Source organism: Microtus pennsylvanicus, chromosome 6 (assembly GCF_037038515.1).
Source record: "Microtus pennsylvanicus isolate mMicPen1 chromosome 6, mMicPen1.hap1, whole genome shotgun sequence".
Taxonomy (NCBI): Eukaryota; Metazoa; Chordata; class Mammalia; order Rodentia; family Cricetidae; genus Microtus; species Microtus pennsylvanicus.
In genome coordinates, this window is record NC_134584.1 from 85,177,156 (window position 1) to 85,199,819 (window position 22,664).

A 22,664-nucleotide genomic window follows, 5' to 3' on the forward strand; every position below is an offset into this window, starting at 1 on the left:
TAGGGCCTGCTCTAAAAGTTGGGTGTGGTGGTCATAAACAAAGCAGTCTAGATCCCCAGATGGGCAGTCTCCTAACCAGATATAGTTATAGTTAACAGTTATATATAAGCCCAGTGACAGCAGCCCTGTGGGTTAACCTGTTAGCTGACGCTGCATGCAAAGGGAAAGGCACAGGAAAGGTGCTCAGGCAGGTCTAGGTGGAACAGACTGGGAAAAGAAGTCTCAAAGACTTTAAAATGGATGGATGGAGGAAGGAATAGGGAGGCGGTGTTGAGGGATCCCAGACAGGAAAGAAGAGATTTAGAACATACTGAAATGGAGTGGTTGGGCAGGCTAAGTGATGGGGGGGAGGGGCTTTTGGGGTACAGCATGGTGCTTCCTCTGTTGTCAGGTGAGGTTGATGTTCTGGGCTGCAGCAGCCCTGAGAATTGGGGTGTGGACACCACAGGAGCAGAGGGTAGGGGAGGAGCTCATGACACCCCTGATCCCTGCTTCCTCTCCTCAGCACTCCTCCCACTCCGCCTGCCTGTCTCCATCTCACCCCGAGAGTCCCCTAGAAAGGAAAGAGGGGACTTGGGTGTCCCTGGTCCCCTATCTGTGGCGCCAGCCAGCTGATTCTAATTAGCTGCCCGAGCGGAGAGACAGGAAGCAGAGGCTAGGGGCGGGGCTGGATTCCTGCCCAAAGCTGAGGTTGCCCTCCTTGAGGGATGAGGATGCTTGGTGGTGGAGAGGAGTGGGCAGGGCAGGGTTAGGGATGAGGCTGAAGCAGCTTTGGTGTGGGTGGTTGCTTGGCAACCCTGCTTGACCTATCAAGCTGCCCCCAGGGAGGTTCTGTTGGAGAAGAGGGACCAGGGCTGGTGAGAGTGACCCCAGAACAGGGCATGTGCACCCCAGTCCAGGAAGGGCCTCACCATTAGCATAAGACAGACTCCCACTGGGCTTGCTGAGGGCAGCTCCTGCCCAGTATCACTCTACTGTCCTCCCTCAGGCTGGTGGGCCAGGCTGTGGTACCCTGGTGATGCGGGGCAAGACCCACCCCACAGTCCGCTGAGAGTCCTGCGCCCGCCCCTGGCCTTCGCCATGGCCCGCTTGGCTGCAGCACTCTGGAGTCTCTGTGTCACCACTGTCCTCGTCACCTCTGCTACCCAAGGTAGGTGCTGTCGGGGCTGGGGAAGGGCCGGATCTCCAAACCCAAGTGGGATGGCGGGAAACATAAATTCTCTGGACCACAGCCTCCACCCCAGATGAAGCTGAACCAGGCCAGAGGGAGCAGGGTGATGCCACCCTCGGCAGGCACCACTGAGGGTGTTGAACCCCCAGCAGGCGCTAGGTGCTGTCCTGCTTGGAGACCCCTAGGACTAAGACAGGCTTTCCGGAGGGGGCAGCTATTTCTCTCTCTCTCCCTCCCCCGTCAGCCATCACATCTTCAAGGCTCCCTGGGACCATGGCTTAATTAAAGCATGCCTGCTGACGTTTATTTAAAAACAACTAATTACCCGACTTCGGCCTGGGATCCTGCACATGCCACAATTAGTGCCCTAAGCCTGCTGCCCACTGTTGACATTACCTAGTTACCATCCCTGGGCTCGGTACAAGCTGTGTGCAGGGCAACAGAAGCCAAGAAGGGGGTCTGTTGGCCTGACCCCTTCCTAAAGGGTCCCCTTCCCCACCTTGCCAGCCCTGTCCTCTGGAAAGTCAGAGGGATATTGTCAGCCTTGTTCTGAAGCCTTGGCAGTGTCTTGCTGGCCAATGACCCAGTCTCCCTAGTACCCAAGTTCTGGGCCCAACCCCTGCTAGGCCAGGAGGGGCTGCCTCCACCCCCAGCCCCATGTGAGCCAGCCCTCCACCCCCGGCCTCCCTCCCTGACTAGAAGCTAAAATTAGAGGAGGAAGCAGATGGCACGAGAGGAGCACATGGGAAACTTCTCTCAGCTGGGCTCTGCTCACCCCCAAAACCCAAGGGCCTGGCTGCTGTCACCCCTGGGGACTCTGCCCACGTTAGGTGGGCCCTGTTTCTGAAGAGGGGCCAGCGTGGCTCTGCCGCAATAGTACAAACACCTTTCACAGCCCTTAGTTCACCCCAGCTGTGCCTCCCCCAGCGATCTACAGTTTCTGCTTTCCTGCGCCCCGTGTGTCTGGGCTGCAACCAGTATCCCAAGGTGGTTGCCAGGGCAGCCTGGCACATGTCAACCCTGGATCCTGAGAAATACCCATAACAAAAGAATGAGCATCTTCTCAGCACATTAACTAACTGTAGATTAACCTCTGTGGTAGCAGACAGACCAGGGACCTGTTAGGTTCCTCAGAGCCGCCAGCCAGGCCAGGGGGCAGCAGAGTTGGACTTACTGCTGTACTGTGTGGCTATGATTGTCCCCTCATGTGAAGCTCTCTGGCATGGTCCAGCACGCTCCAAAACCCTGAGTGTGCTGCCACCCCTGGGGATGGAGCAGGAGGTCAGGAGTTCAAGGCTAGCCTTGACTACTTAGACTTTGAGGCCACCTGGCTATGTGTGAGACTGTTTAAAAAACCAAAGGAAAGTTCTTTAGTTTAAAATTCCTGCTGTCTGGTTCTTACCTGTGGGTGGGTGCCCATTTTACAGCTTGCTTGAGGAAGCTACTGCTAGTGGCTATCTGAACTTAGGCATGGTGATGCATGCTTGTAATTTCAGGATTTGGGGAAGGCTGATATACAAGGACCCGAAGTTTCAAGCCAGGCTGAACCTATTCCCAGTAAATCAGCAAACAAAGCAGGCAGAGACAGCTCTGTGGGAGGAGAGTGGTGGGGAGGGGAGATAAGAAGATCCCAGTCACTCTCTCTTGTGACTGCTGCTAACTTGGAAATTTACTCAGAGGTCTAGCAGCACCCACAGGAGCTTCTGTGCTGGGGGACAGCTTTTTGCGAAGACAGATTCAACCCAGTCTGGTGAAGGGGTTTGACATGGAGGAGGAGAGTTCCGAGCAGTTCTGCTGTGACAGTGTGTCCTGGTGTCCCAGTCTCAGTAGAAATCCTACCACAGACTTGGTCAATGCCTTCATGGCAGCCATCTGCCCCACCAGAGGCCCCACCCTAAGTCCTGTCATCAGGGACTTGTCAGGAGAACAAAGACCCACCATCATGGCTTCAGCCCAACCGGCTCCTGCTGAGGTCTCCTCCTGCTGTGGTGCCCCTCCCCCGTGTCTGCACACAGTCTTCCCTGGATGATGCGTGTGTCAGATCGCCTCTCTCAGTGCGGAGTGACAGCACAGCCCCATGTCCTAGCTGTGCAGGAGGTAGGAGGACCACAGTTCCAAGGGCAGTCTAAAGAGGTCAGTGAGGTCCCATCCCAGAATAAAAGACATGGCAGAATGCTTGCTGAGGGGTGCGAGTGGCTGTAGTACTAGTATTGCAACAGTAACAATAAAATATACCTAAACCCTCCTTTTTGTTAGAACCCTCGTGAGACTGCATTGGGGTCCTCTTTGACAGCCCCATTTTAAATTGATCTCAACTATTTAAAAAAAAAGTCATCTCCAAGCCAGATGTGGCGGTGCACACCTGGCATCCCAGCGTTTGTGAGACAAGGGCAGGGAGGAAGATCATTGTAGTCTTGTGGCCAGCCTGAGCTACCTAGTGTGTTCAGCGTCAGTATAGGCTACATTGAGACCTTCAGAAGGAGAAATCTGTGTGTGTGCACACGCATGCACACGCTAATTGTGGTAGCATGTGCCTATAGTTCAAGGCTATGTTGCAAGTTCGAGGCTAACCTAGGCCACATGAGACCCTGCCCTAGTTGGGGGTTAGGAGAGAAAAATGCTCAGAAAACACTATCTCCAAGTACAGTTACTTCCTCAGGTCCGAGGGCTTAGTTCTTCAATTCAGCATAAGATTTTGGGAGACAGGACTAGTACGATAGATAGCTCAGGTGAGCTAAGGTGTTTGCCACCAAGCCTGAGTTCAGTCCTCAGTACCACTGGTAAAAGGTAAACGTGACCTCCACACCACCCTCAAATATATACACGAATGTCAAAAGTTGTTTTGCAAGGATTTGGGGACACACAGTTGTAACTGGCCCACAATGTCCAGGATGGTGTTGACTGACCAGGCAAGGCATCTATGACAGGGTGAAGAAGGGTCAGCTCTCTGGGCCAGGTTACCCCTTGCTCTAAAAGTTTAAATCTCACTGCCACTTTCCAGCCTAAGATTCCTATAACCAGCTTCCCAACCCAGCTCAGGCAGCAGGTTCTTTCTTCCCTGGTGACTGTGACACCGTCCCCAACGGTCCTGCAGGCCTGAGCCGGGCCGGGCTCCCGTTTGGATTGATGCGTCGGGAGTTAGCATGCGAAGGTTATCCCATCGAGCTGCGGTGCCCAGGCAGTGACGTCATCATGGTGGAGAACGCTAACTACGGGCGCACAGATGACAAGATCTGCGACGCCGACCCTTTCCAGATGGAGAACGTGCAGTGCTACCTGCCCGACGCCTTCAAGATCATGTCCCAGAGGTGAGCCTGCTCTCCACCGTGTTCCCCAACTCAGCCCCGCAGACCAGGGGTTCTCAACCTTCCTGATGCTGCTGCCCTTTAATACAGCTCCGCATGTGGTGACCCCAACCATAAAATTATTTTGTTGCTGCTTCATAGCTGTACTTTTGCTGTTATAAATTGTAATGTAAATATCTGATATGCATGCCCCCTTGTGGGGTCACGACCCACAGGTTGAGAACCACGGCCATAGATGTGTTCATCCATCCTTCCACCTCCAGAAGCTTATTCCAAGACCTGTTGGTGGCAGGTGGAAGCTCGCAGAATCAAAAGCAAAGGTGTTCCTCTCCAAAGAGAAAGATTGCTACTCCTAACTTACAGAAGTGTGCATATGTGTCTGAGGCAGGGTGCTTTGGTGTGCAAATTGTCCTTGTGTTTGTGGCGGGGCGATAACTGTACAAAGAGTGATTTTATGTCTTGAATATGTGTGTGCAAATATAAAGTTTGTGTTTGTGTCTCTGAGCAGGTGTGAGTGTGAATGAGGGCGGATGGTGTGACTAAGGAGGTATCCCAGGCTGTACAACCTGCTGGAATAAATCAGTCCATCCTGAGCCTTTAGTTTCTCTGCAAGCAACCGTCCCTGGGACCAGGCTCCTGCCTGCTCTCCTTGCCACTATCTTATCTGATATAGTCCATTCTTCCTACGTGGCAGGCATCAGTGGACACCTGAGTCAGATCCTATCCCTCTGCCTGAACATTCTCAAGTTCCCACCTTCCTCTGCAAAATCCAAAGCTTTCCTGAGGCTAAACGTGCCCTATGTGACCTTCCTTGACCACTGACCCACCTTTCCTACATACTCTGAGTTCCAGCAGTGCAAGGCAGCTCACTGTAGAGTGCTGCTTAGGTTCAGTCCTCAGCTCCGCAATATAAACAAACTTGACCCTGCATCGGAATCTGCATTCCTGTAGCCCATAGACTCCCAGCCTCCTGCTCTGCTCTGCTCTGCCACATCCTGATAGGGTCTGTGGGAAGTGGCAAAGCCAGCCTCTGGGTTTTTCTAGAAGCATGAGTATATTTCTATGGTCCTTTTGCCGTAAATGCTGTCCCTGAGATCCAAGTGGCTGTTCCTGTGCTTCCTTGAGGCTGTCTACCTAACTAGACACTTAAACACCCTCTGAAACTGCAGGCCCCTTCCCTGCTCCTGACCCCTTCAGGACCCTGCCTTCCATCCACATTTCCATCAGGTATTTTGTCTTTGCTTAGTATTTTATCCTGTGACCTCCCTAACCCTAGCCCATTGGCCCTACAGGGACAACAGAACTTTGTCCCTCACCATTATGGCTGTGGCTAGGTCCGCAGCAGGCGGTCACTGAATCCCAGATGCCTGAGACTCAGAGTTCAAGGCCTGCTCCCTGGCTGAGACAGGTCCCTCTCTATAGTCTGCACAGCTAGAGCAGTCCTGTCCGCCCACTCCACACAGAAGGCTGAGTGTGTGGTGACTAGTCCAGGGAACGAGGCGAGACCTCAAGAGCCTTGTGGTGAAGGGCTTGAGGGCCCTCGGCCTTGCTCCCTCTCCTAATGGTGCCATTCTTGAAGCTCTTTGTGTCTGTGAGGGTCACAGCTAAGCTGCTGTGACAGGTACCGCAGGATGGCTGGCCAAAACCTTCCCTGGACCTTAGTGTTTCCTCCTCCTTAAAGCCCCACCCCTTAAAGAAGATGCCACGCCCACTCTCCAGTTGTAGTTCTCGCCAGCTCCAGGGAAGTCTGGGGTGCAAAGCTGGGGTTCTGGGGGTGCCACTCAAGGCCTCGCCCGTTCTAGATGAGCATTCTGCCCCTGGACCACACTGAGATTGACCACTCTAAAGTGAATTCTTTTAGTGACATTTTGTGCGTTTACCAGCTCAGCCTAGTGGCAAAGCTTCATACATGCCCATGGAGTTGCTTCACAATCTCCTAGCGTCCTGCTCTGTGCTCTCTGCCCAGAGGTTTGCCTAGGCTCTCTCCACGCTCACCAGCCTGACCTGCGCAGCCTTTTCCCAGCCTGATAGCATTCCATATGTGGGCAGGCCACATTTTACCAGCGAAACCACCATCTCAAACAGTCCTTCATGGCTGGACCTTTGGATTATTTCCCCCTGTTGGTGGACGTGGGCAATGCAGCCGTGAACATTGTGTGTTCAGGAATTGTTCACACTTGCTATAAATTCTATAGGGCACATTGCTAGTTGTATGAAGCCACTGCTCTGTTTGTGGGGGCGGAGTGGTGATTTTTTTTTTTTTTTTTTTTTTTTTTTTGGTTTTTAAGATAGGGTTTCTTTGTATAGCCCTGGGTGTCCTGGAACTCATTTTGTAGACCAGTCCAGCCTTGAGCTCACAGAGATCCACACGTCTCTGACTCCCAAGTGCTGAGACTAAAGATGTGTGCCACCCCACCCAGCCACTGCTGTGTTTTAAAAGGGGTGGGTAGATAAAACCAGACCCTCCCAGGCCTCCTTCTCTATTTACTCCTCAGCCTCCTGCTGTCTTTCCCTCTGTACTTCCTCGTCCAGGAAGAACTGGAGGCAGATTCAAGGTACACTTATCACTTGTACAGGCCTTGCCTGCCTACTCCAAGGACCTGGGTCTTCTCTCTGATCCTGACTGTACAGCTAACTGAAACAACTTAGGGAGGAAGGGGTTCTTTTCGGCTCTTGGTTTCAGTGTTCAGTCCATCATAGCAGAGGTGTGTGTGTGTGTGAGAGAGAGAGAGACAGACAGACAGACAGACAGACACACACACACACACACACACCGTGGCTAATAACATCGGGGCTGCAGGAAGCAGAGAAGCAAGCATGGACATTCTGCTGCGTCCTGCCCCTCATTTTTATTACGTTAGTCTAGGCCCTCAGACCATGGGATGGAGTGGCCACATTTGGGGTGGATCTGTTTGCCTGGGTTAATCCCCTCTGGCAAGACCCTCACAGACACACCTTGAAGCATACCTAACCAATCTCTGAGGCAGTTCTGAACCCAGTCCAGCTCCCGGTGAGGGTGAACCGTTGCGGGCATCTTGACTGGGCACAGGCAGCAGTAACAAATGGGAAGAAACCGGGAGCAGGTAGGCAGGCGACCAGAATAGCTGTGAAGTAGTCCTCTTTTTCCATACTAGCCAGACACCAGAGTGGCTGGCAGGGAGTGGGGTCGGGGACCCCTGTGGAGATTCAAGAGTCTTCTTTGCTGTGCCACTGCAGGTCTCAGTCACATAGGAAGAGCCAAGGCAGGCGCAGCAGGCCCTTAAGTCTCCTGTGGACAGTGTGTCTGCAAACGTGCCCACCACATGTGGTGTGGTGTGAGTTTTAGTGACTGGCACATGGGCTTTAAATTCAATGAAAGAAAAATGCCAAAGATGTACTAGTGCTAAGAGAACCTGCCTCATGGCTGTGGAGGCCTGTGGTAAAGAAAACAGACGGGAAGCAATAAAGCCCTCGCGGCCCCATACACAAACACACACACACACACACACACACGCACACACACACACACACACGCACACCCCTTCCCGACTGGAGCCATACACTTGCCTCCTGACCCCGGAGCCTTCCAGGCCTGATCATTTTCCTTAACGCCTTTTCCTTTCTCTGTAGGTGTAATAACCGAACCCAGTGTGTGGTGGTGGCCGGCTCCGATGCCTTTCCTGACCCCTGTCCTGGAACCTACAAGTACCTGGAGGTGCAGTACGACTGTGTCCCTTACAGTGAGTCATCTTGTTCCTCATGCTGTCTCGGGCCCTTCCCCTGCAGAGCAAGGAAGAAACACCTTGATCTAGCACTCATGTGCACACATCCACGGGCCTGGGCCCAGAGGATAGCAGGCTTGCTCCCACTTGGATACGTTCTTTTCAGACACTTGCCACACAGACTATCCTTCCTGTGGGGGCATCTTCAGTTCTAGTCCCCTGCCCACCCCTGGTTCTTCACATGTCCTTAGTTGCTAAAGCCCTTCCAGGCTGCGTTCCCACAGCATGCTGGCCTCTCTCTGGCCTTCTGAACGCTGTGCCTCCCTCCTATTTCCTGGCCTTTCGCCTCCTGACCGTGGACACACCTGATCTTTTTCATCCTCCTCTACACGCCCCCTCTTGTCCCTTTCACGTCATGGAAGCCAAAGATATCTTCCAAGGTTCCTGACTACTGGTTGGTTTATCTATTACCCTGAGAACACTTCCTGTCTGCAAAGGAAGTACTGCCATATTGGAATGACAGTACCCTGTAAGAAGATGGTTTGGGGGAGCCAAGAGCCTGACTATCATACATCTGACTGAGGGAGCAGATACAGACAGGGTTGCTCATCCTCAGCCCCCACACCCCAGCATCACCAGTCTTCCTGCCCACTCTCCTCCCTCCCATTGCCCCATCTGTCCTCTCACCTGGCTTCTCATGGCCAGCCTGGAGGTAGGGAGGGCCTCTAGGCACAAGGGGAGGAGGCAGGACCATTGGGGTGTCAAAGTGAGGGGTAGGGGAGCAGGAGACCTCATAACTCTGCCTCCTCTCCCCTCCCACCCAGCTTCCCCCATCCCTACCCCTCCAACCTCTGATTTCTCCTTGCAGGTGAAGCCGGGACGATGGGTGAACAGGATCACTTACCGCTTGTGTAACTTTCTTCTTTTAGTCTTCGCCCTTTCCTTTCAGTGCCTGAGGGGGATGCCCATCTGCTCCCCGAAGCCTCCCCACAGCACTGGGGACACTGCCCATCCGCATCTGGGGCAGCAGGGTGGGAGGTGGGAAGTGACGTGTGTCTAGGACAGAGAGCTGGGCAGGTGGCGTGAGGTTCAACCGTGGCTCCTGACTTGTCTGGCTCTGAAACCTGCAGCAAATGACTTAAAAATTTCTCTGGGTGCTGCAGACGGAGGCGTGAGTCCTGGAGATCGGGAGTGACAAGCGCTCGGCCCTGCGGCCAGAGTCTGCTCCCAGGAGCAAAGCCCCGAAGGCAGAGGCTGCGACTTCACCCCCCAGCGCCCAGCCCCGAGCCTGGTTCAAGATGTGCTCAGTGATGGTACGGATGCACTTTCCCGCCACCTGAGCCTCTTAACGCCTCTGCAGTGGGGGAGGGGGTCAGAGGCCTGCCCTGAGTGCTTCAAGGGATAGAGACAGCATGGGACCCAAGCTGCTTTGTGTCCCGGGCCATAGGTTCTAAGAGAATAGCAGCTGCATGGCCTCTTCGGTGTGGTTTCACTTCTCTGAACCTCAGTTTCCCCAGCTGTAGACAGGGTCCTGGAAGGCCTGGCTGCAAGGGCCTGCACTGTTCCCGCGCCCTCATGAGCACTGGTTGCTGTCACTGTGGCCACACTTCCCTTCTAACCTTACTGTTATTGCCATGGTAATCAAAGCAAGAATAGCAACATAGAATGAGCCCAACTCTCTAGAGCAGACAGGACACATGACTGGAAAAAGCCCCTGGTCCAGGTCCAAAGATCAAACCGAAATACAAGAAAAAAAGAAGAGGCCACAGGTCCTGGGATGGAGCTTAGATACTTAGAGCCAAGTCCCTTCATGTGGCCCAGGAACATAACCCAGGAAGATGGGCTTTGGGGTTGAAGGTGGCATAGGACGGGAGATGTCAGCTTTAGACTGAGAAGACAAACCTGAGCCTTAGAAGATGGATGTCATAGATAGGGCTAGCCATGGGTGCTCTTGTTCAGGTAGAGCTAGTAGGCCCAGTTAAATTATCTCCCGGCCCCCCAGGTAATTAGAGTTGGGGTTCAGGAAGCCAGACACACACTTCATGACTTTCCCTGAGCATGTCCTGAGGGCTAGGTACTGGGCAAGGCGCTGGGGAGTCAAACAGACTCCCTGCAAAACTCAAGCAAAAGGGCCCTGGGCTTCAGAGGCTGGGGTGACCCCAGTGCTGGCCAAGGTGGGGCAGGGTTGGGGGCAGGGATCCCACAGCTGGGGGTCACCAGAGTGTGGGAACCCCAGACATTGAACTAACACTGGATTTGCTTTGCAGCTGAGCACAGCCTAACTCTCCCTTCCTTCCCAGGTGCCACCCGTGCGTCATCGAGGGCGGTGGGCAGGGCAGGGTGCAGCTAGGGCTCCTGGGCCCTTGGTGGACTGGGCAGAGCAGCTGAACCTTGAGCCCCCCTCCCCCGGGAGTTTAGGAGCCTGTCTACCACATGCTCTTCAGCCCAGTCTGTGTCCCCTCCAATTCTGTGCCTCTCGTCTCCCCCACCCTGGCTCTGTCCGAGGCCAGGGGCGCCTGCCTGCCTGCCTCTGTTGTTCTGTGTCTGGCTCTACAGCCCTCTCTGTGCGTTTCGGGGGTCTGGAGGGCTTAGGGGAATACTGCTGGACTCAGGTGGGGCCTACTCAAAGGGGAAGGGGCTCAGCTTGTGCTTTCAGCTGGGAGGGGTACCCAGGCCCTAGAGACACTAAACCCCTTCCCTCGGCCCCTGGGTCTAGCAGGGGGTTAGCACACAGGGTGGGGAGGAGCCCTGTGGTTCCTATATCCCCACTGCCTGGTATCTCCTAGCTAGAGTTTAGCTCCTAACAGGGGCTCTTCTCTACAGCCGGGGCCCTCCACCTGCCTGTCTGTACCATACCAGTCTTTTCGTCTCTTCCCTTCTGTGTGTCTCCCCTGTCCCTTCTCACTGTCTCCTCAGCACCCTCTCGACCCATCCAACCCCAGAAAGAGGAATTTGGGGGTGGGGGCTGAAATGATAGAACGGAAGGGGTTGGGAAAGCAGGAGGAAAGACAGGAAGAGGGGGCGTGTGGCCAGAAAAGAAACGAAAGCAATTTAATCTTTTTTTCTCTTTTTTCTTCTTGCACATTTTTTTTCAATTTGTTTTCTCTCTCTCTTCCGATGCTTAAAGTAGAAGTGGAGCAGAAAGGTAAACGCACTGTTACCAATGCTAACCCCTAACTCACACTTTGTTCCACCTGTACCATACTCATGTGGCCCACCCTCCCTCCCACCCCTTCTTCTCCCCCACCCTCACTTGGTCCAGTGATTTCCCTGCCCCGGGTGTCCTCCCAGCACAGCTGGGCTGGCCCTGGTGCTGCAGCACCACCAAGGCCAAGGTCAAGGTCGTGGGCTTCTCCACTTTCCAGATTCTCACCGAAGCTCCTCTCTGAGCCTGGGCAAGATACTCACCCCACTCCTACACCTCTCTCTCTCTCTCTCTCTCTCTCTCTCTCTCTCTCTCTCTCTCTCTCTCTCTCTCCTCTCCCCACCTCCCCTCCCCCTCTCTCTCTTCTCTCTCTCACCTCTCTCTCTCCTCTCACCTCTCTCTGTACCTCTTCTGGTCCCTGGTCCCTGCAGGGTACCTGACCTCATCTCTCATTTCTTTTGCCTCCCTTAGGAGAAATGTGTAAGCATCCAGGCGGGTGGGGAGGGAGGGACTCCCCAGCCTCCACAGGCACCGGTAGAGGTCTCTCTTCCTTCCTCGGTCTCTCTGTCTCTCCTTCCCTTCCTCCCTCCCTCTTACTCTCTCTCCCCTCCTCTCTCTCCTCTCCTGTTCCCTTGTACCCTTTGCAAAGTGTTTCTGGTAGAGGGTGGTGGGATGGAGGGGACACTTTTTCCTTTGGGGGACCAGATTTTTCATCTCTCTCTGGCTCCTGGTGGCTTAAATTCTTCTGATTTGGCGTTTTCAAGGCCCAGAGCTGTTGTGGAGCACAGGGAAACAAGCCTCCACCTTCCACCCCTTCTGACCAGCCGGGTCCAGTCCTGGGGAGGGTTGTCAGCTATTCCAAGCCCCTGGGAGGGGGCAGCCTGCCAAAGCCCTGGGACGGGGGGGCGGGGGCGGGCCTCCTGGAGAGGGTGGAGTGGGTTCTGTCTCGGCACACTTGCAAAGCTGCAGTCAGGGTTTCTTCCGGGCTGATGTGGGAGAGGACCAGGGAGGGGTGGTGGGGGTCACAGACTTGCTCTGGGGACTTCCACAGGCCCCATAATTTCTTGCAGGGAGCCCCATGGTGGTAGGTGTGGCTATGTAGGGAGTAGAGGGTGACCTGCTAGTAATAGGGCAGGAGGCAGTGGACAAACAATGAGATGGCCCTGCAGGGTCCCTTTTGCCTTGAAATTAAGGTGGTCTGTGGAGGATCCCCTACCAGGGAGGTGGGCGGGGCCCCTCTGAGCTGCTCCCCTCCCCTCTCCTTCCCGCCTTGCCCGTCTCAGAGGCCTGGGCACCGTCTCAGAGGCCTGGGCACCGTTCCTCCCTTGCTCTCCTGAGTCAGCCCTGCACTGGCCGCTCTTCTTGCAGGCTTGGAACTACGGCACTGGATCTCCTCTCTGGGTTGGGCTGGGGGAGGGAAGAAGTGTTGGGAGCTGGGTGCTGAGGTAGGGCTCTTGCTGCCCAAGACCCCTGGCAGACCCTTCTTCATCTCTTCCCCTTCCTTGGGATGACCTCTAACTGTATTTTTCCTCCCCTGGTACCCTCTGACCAGCTCAGGCCCTCTTCATGAACACACACCCCTGGCAGGGGGTTTTATGGGATACCTGGAGAAGGGAAAAAAGGGCAGGTGCCAGATAGTCTGGTCAGAGGGTACAAACATAGCTGGTAGGAATGCCAGGGCTTAGCGCCCCGGGTTAACTTATGCTAAAGGGACTTTGCTACTGGCTGCCTTGGGCCTAGAAACCTAGAGCCGAGCTGCCCTAGTACTGTAATGGGGGCTACGGATTGCTCCCCTCTCCCAACCAAGTCAGCCTGCTGATGAGCCAGGCTAGAAATAGGCACTAGGCCTGGCTCCTACCCAAGGGTCCCTCACTACTGAAGCTGCCCACCATGCTGGTGCCAAGTCATCCCAGCCCTCCCTGTGTCCCTGGGGCTAGCTGCTTTGGTGATGGGCCAAGCAGGAGCAGAGAATTCACCATAGACCCACAAGCACACACCCTACAGCCCTGGCCTGCCTGTGGGGGTCTGTGATGGAGAAGTGAGAGGGAGGTGCCAGCCCTCCTGAAGGGAAGGGCATCTGTCCCACCGGTACTCAGGGAAGAAGAGGGGGTTGGCCACAGTAACCTGCTGGACCACTAGGGTAGGCTAGGAACAGGTTGTGCTGGGCTGTGAGGGGTGAGGGTGGGCAGGCCAGTGGTGCCAACGAGATGCAGTCGAGGTTTTCCTCTTTTCAGGGAATGGGGGGGTGGGGCGGGGCCCCCCACCTTTCTGACATCAGCGCTGCCTTGGTCCCTCCTCCTGAGCCGGGGATGGTCACAGGTAAATCGGGGTCCGGGGCAGGGGAGGTGGGGGGCTGGCTGGGGTGGGCTGGGGCTTTATCCTAGCACCTGGTTCCCTCCCTTGCCCCCTCCGAGCTGGACCTGGGACTGCCCCTGGAAGGGACACTCATTCGGGCCTGGGCGTTGGAGTGAATTCTCTGCTCACCCCCTCTCTCCTCGCCAGCACTAACCTTCTCTTCCCAGGTGGTCTCCAGAACGCCTCCCTTGGAGCCAGGATTTGTGGACACACACACACACCTTGTCTCTCTTCCCTCTGCGCAGCTCCCTCACCCCAAGTGTCCCCACTCCACCCTTGTGCACCAGTGTCAGTGTGTGCTTCTGAGCCTGACCCACCAGAGACCCTGCCGGCTGGGGCAGGACTGGACTTCTCCCTAGCCTAACCTGGGAGCTGCTTCCCTCCCTCCTTTCCTCAGCTACGGGTACCAGCTGAGTGGAGCCCAGACAGCAACAGGGGCCCGAGGAGAGAATAGACAGCCCTAAGCCTCCCTGCCAGAGTGGGTGTGGAAACATCACTCTCCCTTTCAGCTTTTGGAGGAAGAAAGTGAAGTGGTTTTTTTGTTTTGTTTTGTTTTTTTATTTTTTTTAAGTCCATCCCTGCATGGTTGGTGAAGGACAAGATCCCAGCCCCTAGTTCTTCCACAGAGGCAGAGAAGGGAGGCCAGGGTGCTGATACCTGAACCCTGAGGCTAGGTGGCACTGCAGCAGAAGTCCCCGCCTCCCATCCCTTTGTGCCCAGTCTGGGGGAGCTCTGGCCAAATCCTTCGTCCCCAGCCTGTGGGGTCTCTAGCAGCCAAGGAAGGGAAGAGGGCACCACCTCCCCACACTAACCCTGCTCTTGATGGTCTCCAGGGTTCACAGCTCCAGGGAGAGGGGCAGCTGGGCAGGGCGGGATTCCCGGCCCACAAACCCCCTTCCCATCACCAGCCCGACCAAGCAACCATGACTGCAGCAGCAGGAGGGGACAGCATGGTTTCCTCCCCCCACCGTGTGACCAACTTGCCTCTCTCTCCCCTCTCTCCTTGCCTCTGCTCCTCCCCACCTCCTCCCTGCCTACCCACCCACCCGGCCCAGTCTTCGTGTGCCCAGGGACTCTGCAGAAGGTACTGGAGCCCACCTCCACACATGAGTCAGAGCACCAGTCTGGTGCCTGGTGCAAGGACCCGCTGCAGGCAGGTGACCGTATCTACGTCATGCCCTGGATCCCCTACCGCACGGACACACTGACTGAATATGCCTCGTGGGAGGACTATGTGGCTGCACGCCACACCACCACGTACCGACTGCCCAACCGTGTGGATGGCACTGGCTTTGTAGTCTACGACGGCGCAGTCTTCTACAACAAGGAGCGCACGCGCAACATCGTCAAGTATGACCTGCGGACTCGCATCAAGAGCGGAGAGACAGTCATCAACACAGCCAACTACCATGACACCTCGCCTTACCGTTGGGGAGGCAAGACCGACATTGACCTGGCGGTGGATGAGAACGGGCTGTGGGTCATCTATGCCACTGAGGGCAACAACGGGCGCCTGGTGGTGAGCCAGCTCAACCCCTACACGCTGCGCTTTGAGGGCACCTGGGAAACGGGCTACGACAAGCGCTCGGCCTCCAATGCCTTCATGGTATGTGGTGTCCTCTACGTGCTGCGCTCCGTGTATGTGGATGACGACAGTGAGGCGGCGGGCAACCGTGTGGACTATGCCTTCAACACCAATGCCAACCGAGAGGAGCCAGTCAGTCTCGCTTTCCCCAACCCCTACCAGTTTGTGTCCTCTGTTGACTACAACCCCCGGGACAACCAGCTGTATGTGTGGAATAACTACTTTGTGGTGCGCTACAGCCTGGAGTTCGGACCCCCAGATCCTAGTGCTGGTGAGAGGGGTCTGAGGGTGTAGGCCTCTTTGCATCCATTAGTCCTCGGTACCGGAATGTAGGGCCCACTGTAAGCTCTTGAGGATTAGGAGGTACAGAAAAATCCAGTTTGTGGCAAACACTGTCCACACCCTCACAGCTGCTGCTTCAACGTGCCTGCTGTCTTCAAAGCACTGTTTTACAGATGAGGGATGATTGTGAAGCTTGAGGGTTGAACCCCAGGATTCTGGGCTCTACCCAGTGATCTGTGCTGCCCAGGCACATTCATGTGGGGTTGCTTAGGGGGTGCAGGATCAGATGCTTGCTGTAGTCTTGTTTTGCCTCCAGCTGGTGTTCCCATCACTAACCCAGAGCAACTCCAGAGCTCTAGAGAGCCTTAGCCAACCTTTGCAGAGGGGGACTGGGTACCCCCGAAGGAAAACGTAGCCAGGTTCCCGACCCCAATCAGCTGTGTCACAGATGAGTGGTGTTGTAGCCAGCACTTTTGACACACATCTCCAGTCCCGGCTCTGGGAGTGACACCTTGTGGTACATAGTAGAACATTTTCACCTTCTCATGGACTCATGAGTGTAGGGTACCTCTGAGCACAGGAGAGGTCAGGGGACCCAGGACAGCTTTTCCCGCCAATGAGTAAGAAGACATCACGATGCCAAGGGGCCTTGTGCTTGGGCTCATTGGTGGGCCTTGGGCATGGGTGTGACCCAGTCCTGTCCTCTCTACCTCCCAGGCCCAGCCACTTCTCCACCTCTCAGTACCACCACCACAGCTCGGCCCACACCCCTCACCAGCACAGCCTCTCCTGCAGCCACCACTCCACTCCGTCGGGCACCCCTCACCACACACCCAGTGGGTGCCATTAACCAGCTGGGACCTGACCTGCCTCCAGCAACAGCCCCAGCGCCCAGCACCCGGCGGCCCCCAGCTCCCAATCTGCATGTGTCCCCTGAGCTCTTCTGTGAACCCCGAGAGGTTCGGCGGGTCCAGTGGCCAGCCACCCAACAGGGTATGCTGGTGGAGAGGCCTTGCCCCAAGGGAACGCGAGGTGAGTGCTGGGGCCACAGCTGACTGCGAAGGGCTGGGAGGCCCACAGCTTAGCTATGCAGGTGCCACCTGCAGCTGAGCACCTGGGGAGCTGCCAATAATCCGGCTACCGGCCTCAGACTAAAGTAGCAAAGCCAGTTTCAGGACAAATGTGGGACAGAGAAGCAGCCCAGGTGCTCTGAGGTTTCAGAAAGTTTGGGAGAGGCTTTGTGGAGAAAACTTTCCACAGCCCATCTTGCCTAGGAGGCTAGGGTGGGCTACCTAGTGCCTTTTCCCAAGTGTTCCTCTCCTCATCCTCTGCTCTGTCTCCTCTCTTGTTCCTTGTCCTCTCTTCATTTCCTTCTCTTTGACTTTCTTGTCCATCTCTACAGGAATTGCCTCGTTCCAGTGTCTCCCTGCTCTGGGGCTCTGGAATCCTCGGGGTCCTGACCTCAGTAACTGCACCTCCCCTTGGGTCAACCAAGTAGCCCAGAAGGTACCAGTAACTGCTGCCCCTTGCAGGCAGGCAATCCAGAGCCCAGGGTCAGCAGGAGTGGAAATGGCTTGGGAGATATATAGGGCAAGGGGCATCCTTTTACCTGACCCGTGTGTGGGAAAGGCTAGCAGGGAGAAGAGGGCAGGTGAAGAGGGAATGTGGACCAGGGCAGGCCAGTGCCCAGAAGACCTGAGGTCCCTTCCTCCCCTCCTCACACAGATTAAGAGTGGAGAGAATGCAGCCAACATTGCTAGTGAGCTGGCCCGCCATACGCGGGGCTCCATCTACGCTGGGGACGTGTCCTCATCGGTGAAGCTGATGGAACAACTGTTAGACATCCTGGATGCCCAGCTCCAGGCCCTCCGGCCCATTGAGCGTGAGTCAGCTGGCAAGAACTACAACAAGGTAGGCATCTGTACCTTCTGCCACCCCACAGTGACCAGTGAGGGACACAATACCCCAGGGGCTGCTGGCATTCACTGCCGCACTGCCTTGAGCAGTGCTAGAGGTGGGGTTCCTGAGGAAGGTCTCAGGGCCCCAGAGTCTGAGCACTGTAGCTTGAGGAGCAGTGCCTGGAGTCCCCACCCATCACTACCTCCATCTCTTTCTCCAGATGCACAAGCGAGAGAGAACCTGCAAGGATTATATCAAGGTGAGCTCCGTGTGGTACAGATTGTGGGGATGAAGGGAAGAGAGAGAAGAGGATATTAAGACTATCCCAAGGAGCTAAGAATGTGGGGGACTCATGGTATTGTCCCTGCTACACACAGGCCGTGGTGGAGACGGTGGACAACCTGCTCCGGCCAGAGGCACTTGAGTCCTGGAAAGACATGAATGCCACGGAACAGGTGCATACAGCCACCATGCTCCTAGATGTCCTGGAGGAGGGGGCCTTTCTGCTGGCCGACAATGTCAGGGAACCCGCTCGCTTCTTAGCTGCCAAGCAGAATGTGGGTGAGTACTGTAGCCACCCCAGAGCCAACCCCAAACTGCAGGGGTGTTGGTTTCCCAATTCCTGGCCTGTGGTTTCGCTGCAGGTTCATGGGGTAGCATGAACCCTGTTTGGGGATGGACACTGGTAACGTATCCTTTCTGCCTTTGCTTTCACAGTCCTGGAGGTGACTGTCCTGAACACAGAGGGTCAAGTGCAGGAGTTGGTGTTTCCCCAGGAATATCCCAGCGAGAACTCCATCCAGCTGTCTGCCAACACCATCAAGCAGAATAGCCGCAATGGTCAGTGTCCCTTGGGGTTTGTCCACAAGCACGTGCACACTGCCCACTTGGTACCTTGATCTTGACTCTCTGGAACACAACAGTCATGTGTTTTAATCACGGTTTATCTGCCATGAGTATGGATGTCCCGAAGCCCTGTAGAGGCTCTAGAAGACGTTTTGCCATTTGAGGCTGAGACACAGAGAGACCAGGGGATCTGCCCAAGGTCACACGAAGTAAGGGAGGGTCAGAGAGCCAGCCTGTATGTCCTGGCCTCTGTGTTTGATCTCCCACTGCTGAACAATGGCCTGTGGAAATGGCTTCTGAACTTCTGCTGCTTCAACTGGGCCACCGCCCAGATAGAAGTGCATGGCTGAGGATGGCCACTATATCGCCCTGTGCCCATCTTCCTCAGGGGTGGTCAAGGTTGTCTTCATCCTCTACAACAACTTGGGCCTGTTCTTGTCCACGGAGAATGCCACGGTGAAGCTGGCAGGCGAGACAGGGACCGGTGGCCCTGGCGGTGCCTCCCTGGTGGTGAACTCGCAGGTCATCGCAGCTTCCATCAATAAGGAATCAAGCCGCGTCTTCCTCATGGACCCTGTCATCTTTACTGTGGCTCACTTGGAGGTGAGCTCAGGTGTACCCCTCCCTCGCTGGAGGTCCCAGCATCCCCTGTTCCTGGACTACGTATCCCCCGCTATTGTTGACCCACCTGAGAGTAAGTTTCAGCTCCCCTGCTTCAGCTTGGACCATGTGTCCCCTAGAGCTGGTGGTCACCTTGGGTCCTAGGCACTTCCTTCACACCTGTCACTGTCCCCGTAGCTGGTTTTGAGGGCAGGAATAGGGCTTGCAGTTTTGACACCCTGTCCACCACCATACAACAGGCCAAGAACCACTTCAATGCAAACTGCTCCTTCTGGAACTACTCAGAGCGCTCCATGCTGGGCTACTGGTCAACCCAGGGCTGCCGCCTGGTGGAGTCCAATAAGACCCATACCACATGTGCCTGCAGCCACCTCACCAACTTCGCAGTGCTCATGGCTCACCGAGAGATCGTAAGCTGGCCGGCGCTCAGCTGCTCCGGGCGGGCCTGCTTGCTGCTGGCCTGGCTTTGCATGGCACCCTAGAGAGCACACAGCATGGGCAATGCCTGCGAGGCCAGCTCATGGCCATGGGGACCACCAGACTTGCCTAGGGCATGAGGCCTTGCATCTGGCTCCCCTGGCCCCGAGGCACTCTGGGGAAGGCAGTTGGTGTCACATTGTCTTCTCTCCAAGCGCCTTCCAGAGCATGAGGAAAAGAGCTGCACCGCCTGCACAGGGGTGGGGGCCGCTCTGTGGCTGGGTGGGTAGCGCTGGAGGTCCTTACCTGCAGCTGTCACCTGGCCAAGCCCTGAGTGCCTCCCTACTCCTGTCCCCTAGTACCAGGGCCGGATCAATGAGCTGCTGCTGTCGGTCATCACCTGGGTGGGCATTGTCATCTCCCTGGTCTGTCTGGCCATCTGTATCTCCACCTTCTGCTTCCTGCGAGGCCTGCAGACCGACCGCAACACCATCCACAAGAACCTGTGCATCAACCTCTTCCTTGCCGAGCTGCTCTTCCTGGTTGGGATAGACAAGACTCAGTATGAGGTGAGCCGCACCTGGGGCCGAGGCTGGGCGGTGGGAGGGGCCGCAGCTGATGAGCGGCCTCTTACTGGTGTGCTCTCCCAGGTTGCCTGCCCCATCTTTGCAGGCCTGCTGCACTACTTTTTCCTGGCCGCGTTTTCCTGGCTGTGCCTGGAAGGTGTGCACCTCTACCTGCTGCTGGTGGAAGTGTTTGAAAGCGAATACTCACGCACCAAGTACTATTACCTGGGCGGCTACTGCTTCCCAGCCCTGGTGGTAGGCATCGCAGCTGCCATTGACTACCGAAGCTATGGCACCGAGAAGGCGTGAGTGTCTCTGTTATCCCTGTGGTCTTCGTCTGTTTGGCTCTTGAGTGGCTGGCTTTCCTTGGGCCGGGGCTGGGATGGCCAGTCTTTCAGGCATCTCTCCACTCTGGTTGTCTTTCATTTTAGCTGCTGGCTGAGAGTTGACAACTACTTCATCTGGAGCTTCATTGGGCCTGTTTCCTTTGTCATTGTGGTAAGTGGCACTCCAAGTACTGGGCTCCTTTCATCCAGGCTGGTCTTGACCCTAATCTTGGCTTTTCAAAAACGGCATTGGTGTAAAAATCTGTCAGAACCAAACATGGGCCAGGGCATGGCTCAGTGGTGAGCACTTGCCCACTATGCAAAAGGCCCTGGGTTCTAATTCTAAAACCACACAGACATAAACACACACACACCTGAGCTGTAGCTAAAAAGCCCAGGCCAACAAAGTCCATTGTCTTCAACACTGAGGCCAGTGCACCAGCAGCTGTGGTTTCATGCCAAGCCATGACCCTTGGCCTCACAGCAATGACAGCAAGTAACAGATGAGAGTAGTGGGCACTTTGGGCCCCCATCGGCAGAGAAGGCCCTGAGGAAGGGGTTGGAGCAGAGACTGAGCCCTTCCTGTACTCTACCCAGGTGAACCTGGTGTTCCTCATGGTGACCCTGCACAAGATGATCCGGAGCTCATCAGTGCTCAAGCCTGACTCCAGTCGCCTTGACAACATCAAGTGAGCCCTCACCCTGGGCCCTCAGGGTTCCCAGAACCCTTTGTTCCCCGCTGGTTCTATGCGGTGGGGTTTGTGCATGGTGTGGGCCCTATTCAGCAGGGTCAGAAAGTGCAGCAGTCCATGGAGCCTGTGCTTTCAGGCCTGCCACTGCAGGTTTAGTGTGAGTCTGTGTGTGGGCACCTTGAAAACTGGGTCACAAAGGGAGTCTGAGTGGACTGAAAGTCTGGCCAAAGTGATGAAGTTGGCAGGGAATGACCCGTCACCTGAAGCCAACCCTCGGTGTCAACCTGGAGGCCTTGGGGCTGGGCTGTCTTCACTGGTGAGCAGTGTGATTGCCTGTCCTCCTGGTCACCAGGTCCTGGGCGCTGGGCGCCATTGCGCTGCTCTTCCTGCTGGGCCTCACCTGGGCTTTCGGCCTCCTCTTCATCAACAAGGAGTCTGTAGTCATGGCCTATCTCTTCACTACCTTCAACGCCTTCCAGGGGGTCTTCATCTTTGTCTTTCACTGCGCCTTACAGAAAAAGGTGAGGGTGGCAGAGCTCTCCTTGGACATTCTGGACCCCGGAATGAAAGGACTCAGGTGCACCTTGGCCCTCAGTGTGTCCCCTGGACACCTGCCTTCTGTGGAACCATCTGAGTCTGGTGGGGCTGGGGGGATTCAGCCAAGAGTAAAAGAGATTCCAGAAATAAAGCAGGACACAAAGGCATCGTAGCACAGAGCAGGTACAGCCCTAAGTGGCAGACAGCTGGTAGCCACAGCATTAAGACTTCTGCCATAACCATCTAAGGATAACCATGTAAGGATAGAAGGAATGGTTCCAGGGAAACCCTTGTCTGACTTTGAGTGTACTGCACACACATAGAGCACATACATACATGCAGGCAAAGCATCAATACACATAAAATTTTTTCTTGCAAACCACACGAGGGCTGAGGATGTGGCTGAGTTGGTAGAATGCTTGCCTAGCATACATGAAGTCTGTCCCATCCCCAGTATCACGGATTGGGAACGGGGATGCATGCCTAGAGTTGTAGTACCGGGGAGGTAGGGGCAGGGGTATCAGGAGCTCAGTCATAATGTTCCCTGTGCCTGGCACACGGTACATGTTCCTGAAAGATGTGTCGAGTCTGAGAACGCTGGAATAAATAAATGATTGAGGGAGTCGATGGTGGTAAAGAAAAGAGAGTGGGCCGTAGTGATAGCCTGAATAGCTGGCCACCAGGGACATAGATGACCAGAGTTTCTGTGGCCTGCCAGCTCCGAGGATGACTGATGGGGAAGGTGCAGGTCCCCACCGTCAGCTGCCCCCCGTCCCTCCCTGCACAGGTGCACAAGGAGTACAGCAAGTGCCTGCGTCACTCCTACTGCTGCATCCGCTCCCCACCTGGGGGTACTCACGGCTCCCTCAAGACCTCAGCCATGCGAAGTAACACCCGATACTACACGGGGACCCAGGTACCCAAGCAGGGAAGGCATATCCAGCATGTTTCTCTGTGGCCAAGAGGCAGGAGTGTCTGCCAGAGCCTCAGAAAGATCTGGAGGGCAGGGTGGTTAGAGATCCCCTCATGTTTGGGCTGTGTCCTCAGAGCCGAATCCGGAGGATGTGGAACGACACCGTGAGGAAACAGACAGAGTCCTCCTTTATGGCAGGTGACGTCAACAGCACCCCCACCCTGAACCGAGGTGAGGTCTCCCCAGCCCTGGGTCCTCTCTCAGAAGCTCCTTGTCCCAAGTCTCTAGGCTGCCTTGTAACCT

General features: G+C 55.6%; 1 protein-coding gene across 9 annotated transcripts in view; it reads left to right on the top strand.

Moving 5' to 3' along the window:
• The window catches only part of Adgrl1 (adhesion G protein-coupled receptor L1), a 41,742-nt gene that overhangs the window by 14,831 nt on the left and 4,247 nt on the right, over positions 1-22,664 (top strand). For 2 of the 9 annotated variants that reach the window (XM_075976633.1, XM_075976637.1), the window contains exons 2-21: positions 989-1,150; positions 4,266-4,479; positions 8,086-8,195; positions 11,305-11,322; positions 14,733-15,533; positions 16,262-16,576; positions 16,947-17,050; positions 17,270-17,455; positions 17,664-17,702; positions 17,821-18,004; positions 18,161-18,283; positions 18,678-18,892; positions 19,150-19,320; positions 19,687-19,896; positions 19,978-20,198; positions 20,325-20,391; positions 20,817-20,908; positions 21,264-21,432; positions 22,236-22,364; positions 22,496-22,559. In XM_075976633.1, coding sequence (XP_075832748.1) covers positions 1,081-1,150; positions 4,266-4,479; positions 8,086-8,195; positions 11,305-11,322; positions 14,733-15,533; positions 16,262-16,576; positions 16,947-17,050; positions 17,270-17,455; positions 17,664-17,702; positions 17,821-18,004; positions 18,161-18,283; positions 18,678-18,892; positions 19,150-19,320; positions 19,687-19,896; positions 19,978-20,198; positions 20,325-20,391; positions 20,817-20,908; positions 21,264-21,432; positions 22,236-22,364; positions 22,496-22,559 — 3,502 coding nt within the window. In that variant the 5' untranslated portion in view covers positions 989-1,080. Of the gene's footprint in view, positions 1-988; positions 1,151-4,265; positions 4,480-8,085; positions 8,196-11,304; positions 11,323-12,289; positions 13,642-14,732; positions 15,534-16,261; positions 16,577-16,946; positions 17,051-17,269; positions 17,456-17,663; positions 17,703-17,820; positions 18,005-18,160; positions 18,284-18,677; positions 18,893-19,149; positions 19,321-19,686; positions 19,897-19,977; positions 20,199-20,324; positions 20,392-20,816; positions 20,909-21,263; positions 21,433-22,235; positions 22,365-22,495; positions 22,593-22,664 lie in introns of those variants that run through there. The other 7 variants (XM_075976631.1, XM_075976634.1, XM_075976632.1 and 4 more) reach the window with 5 other exon arrangements.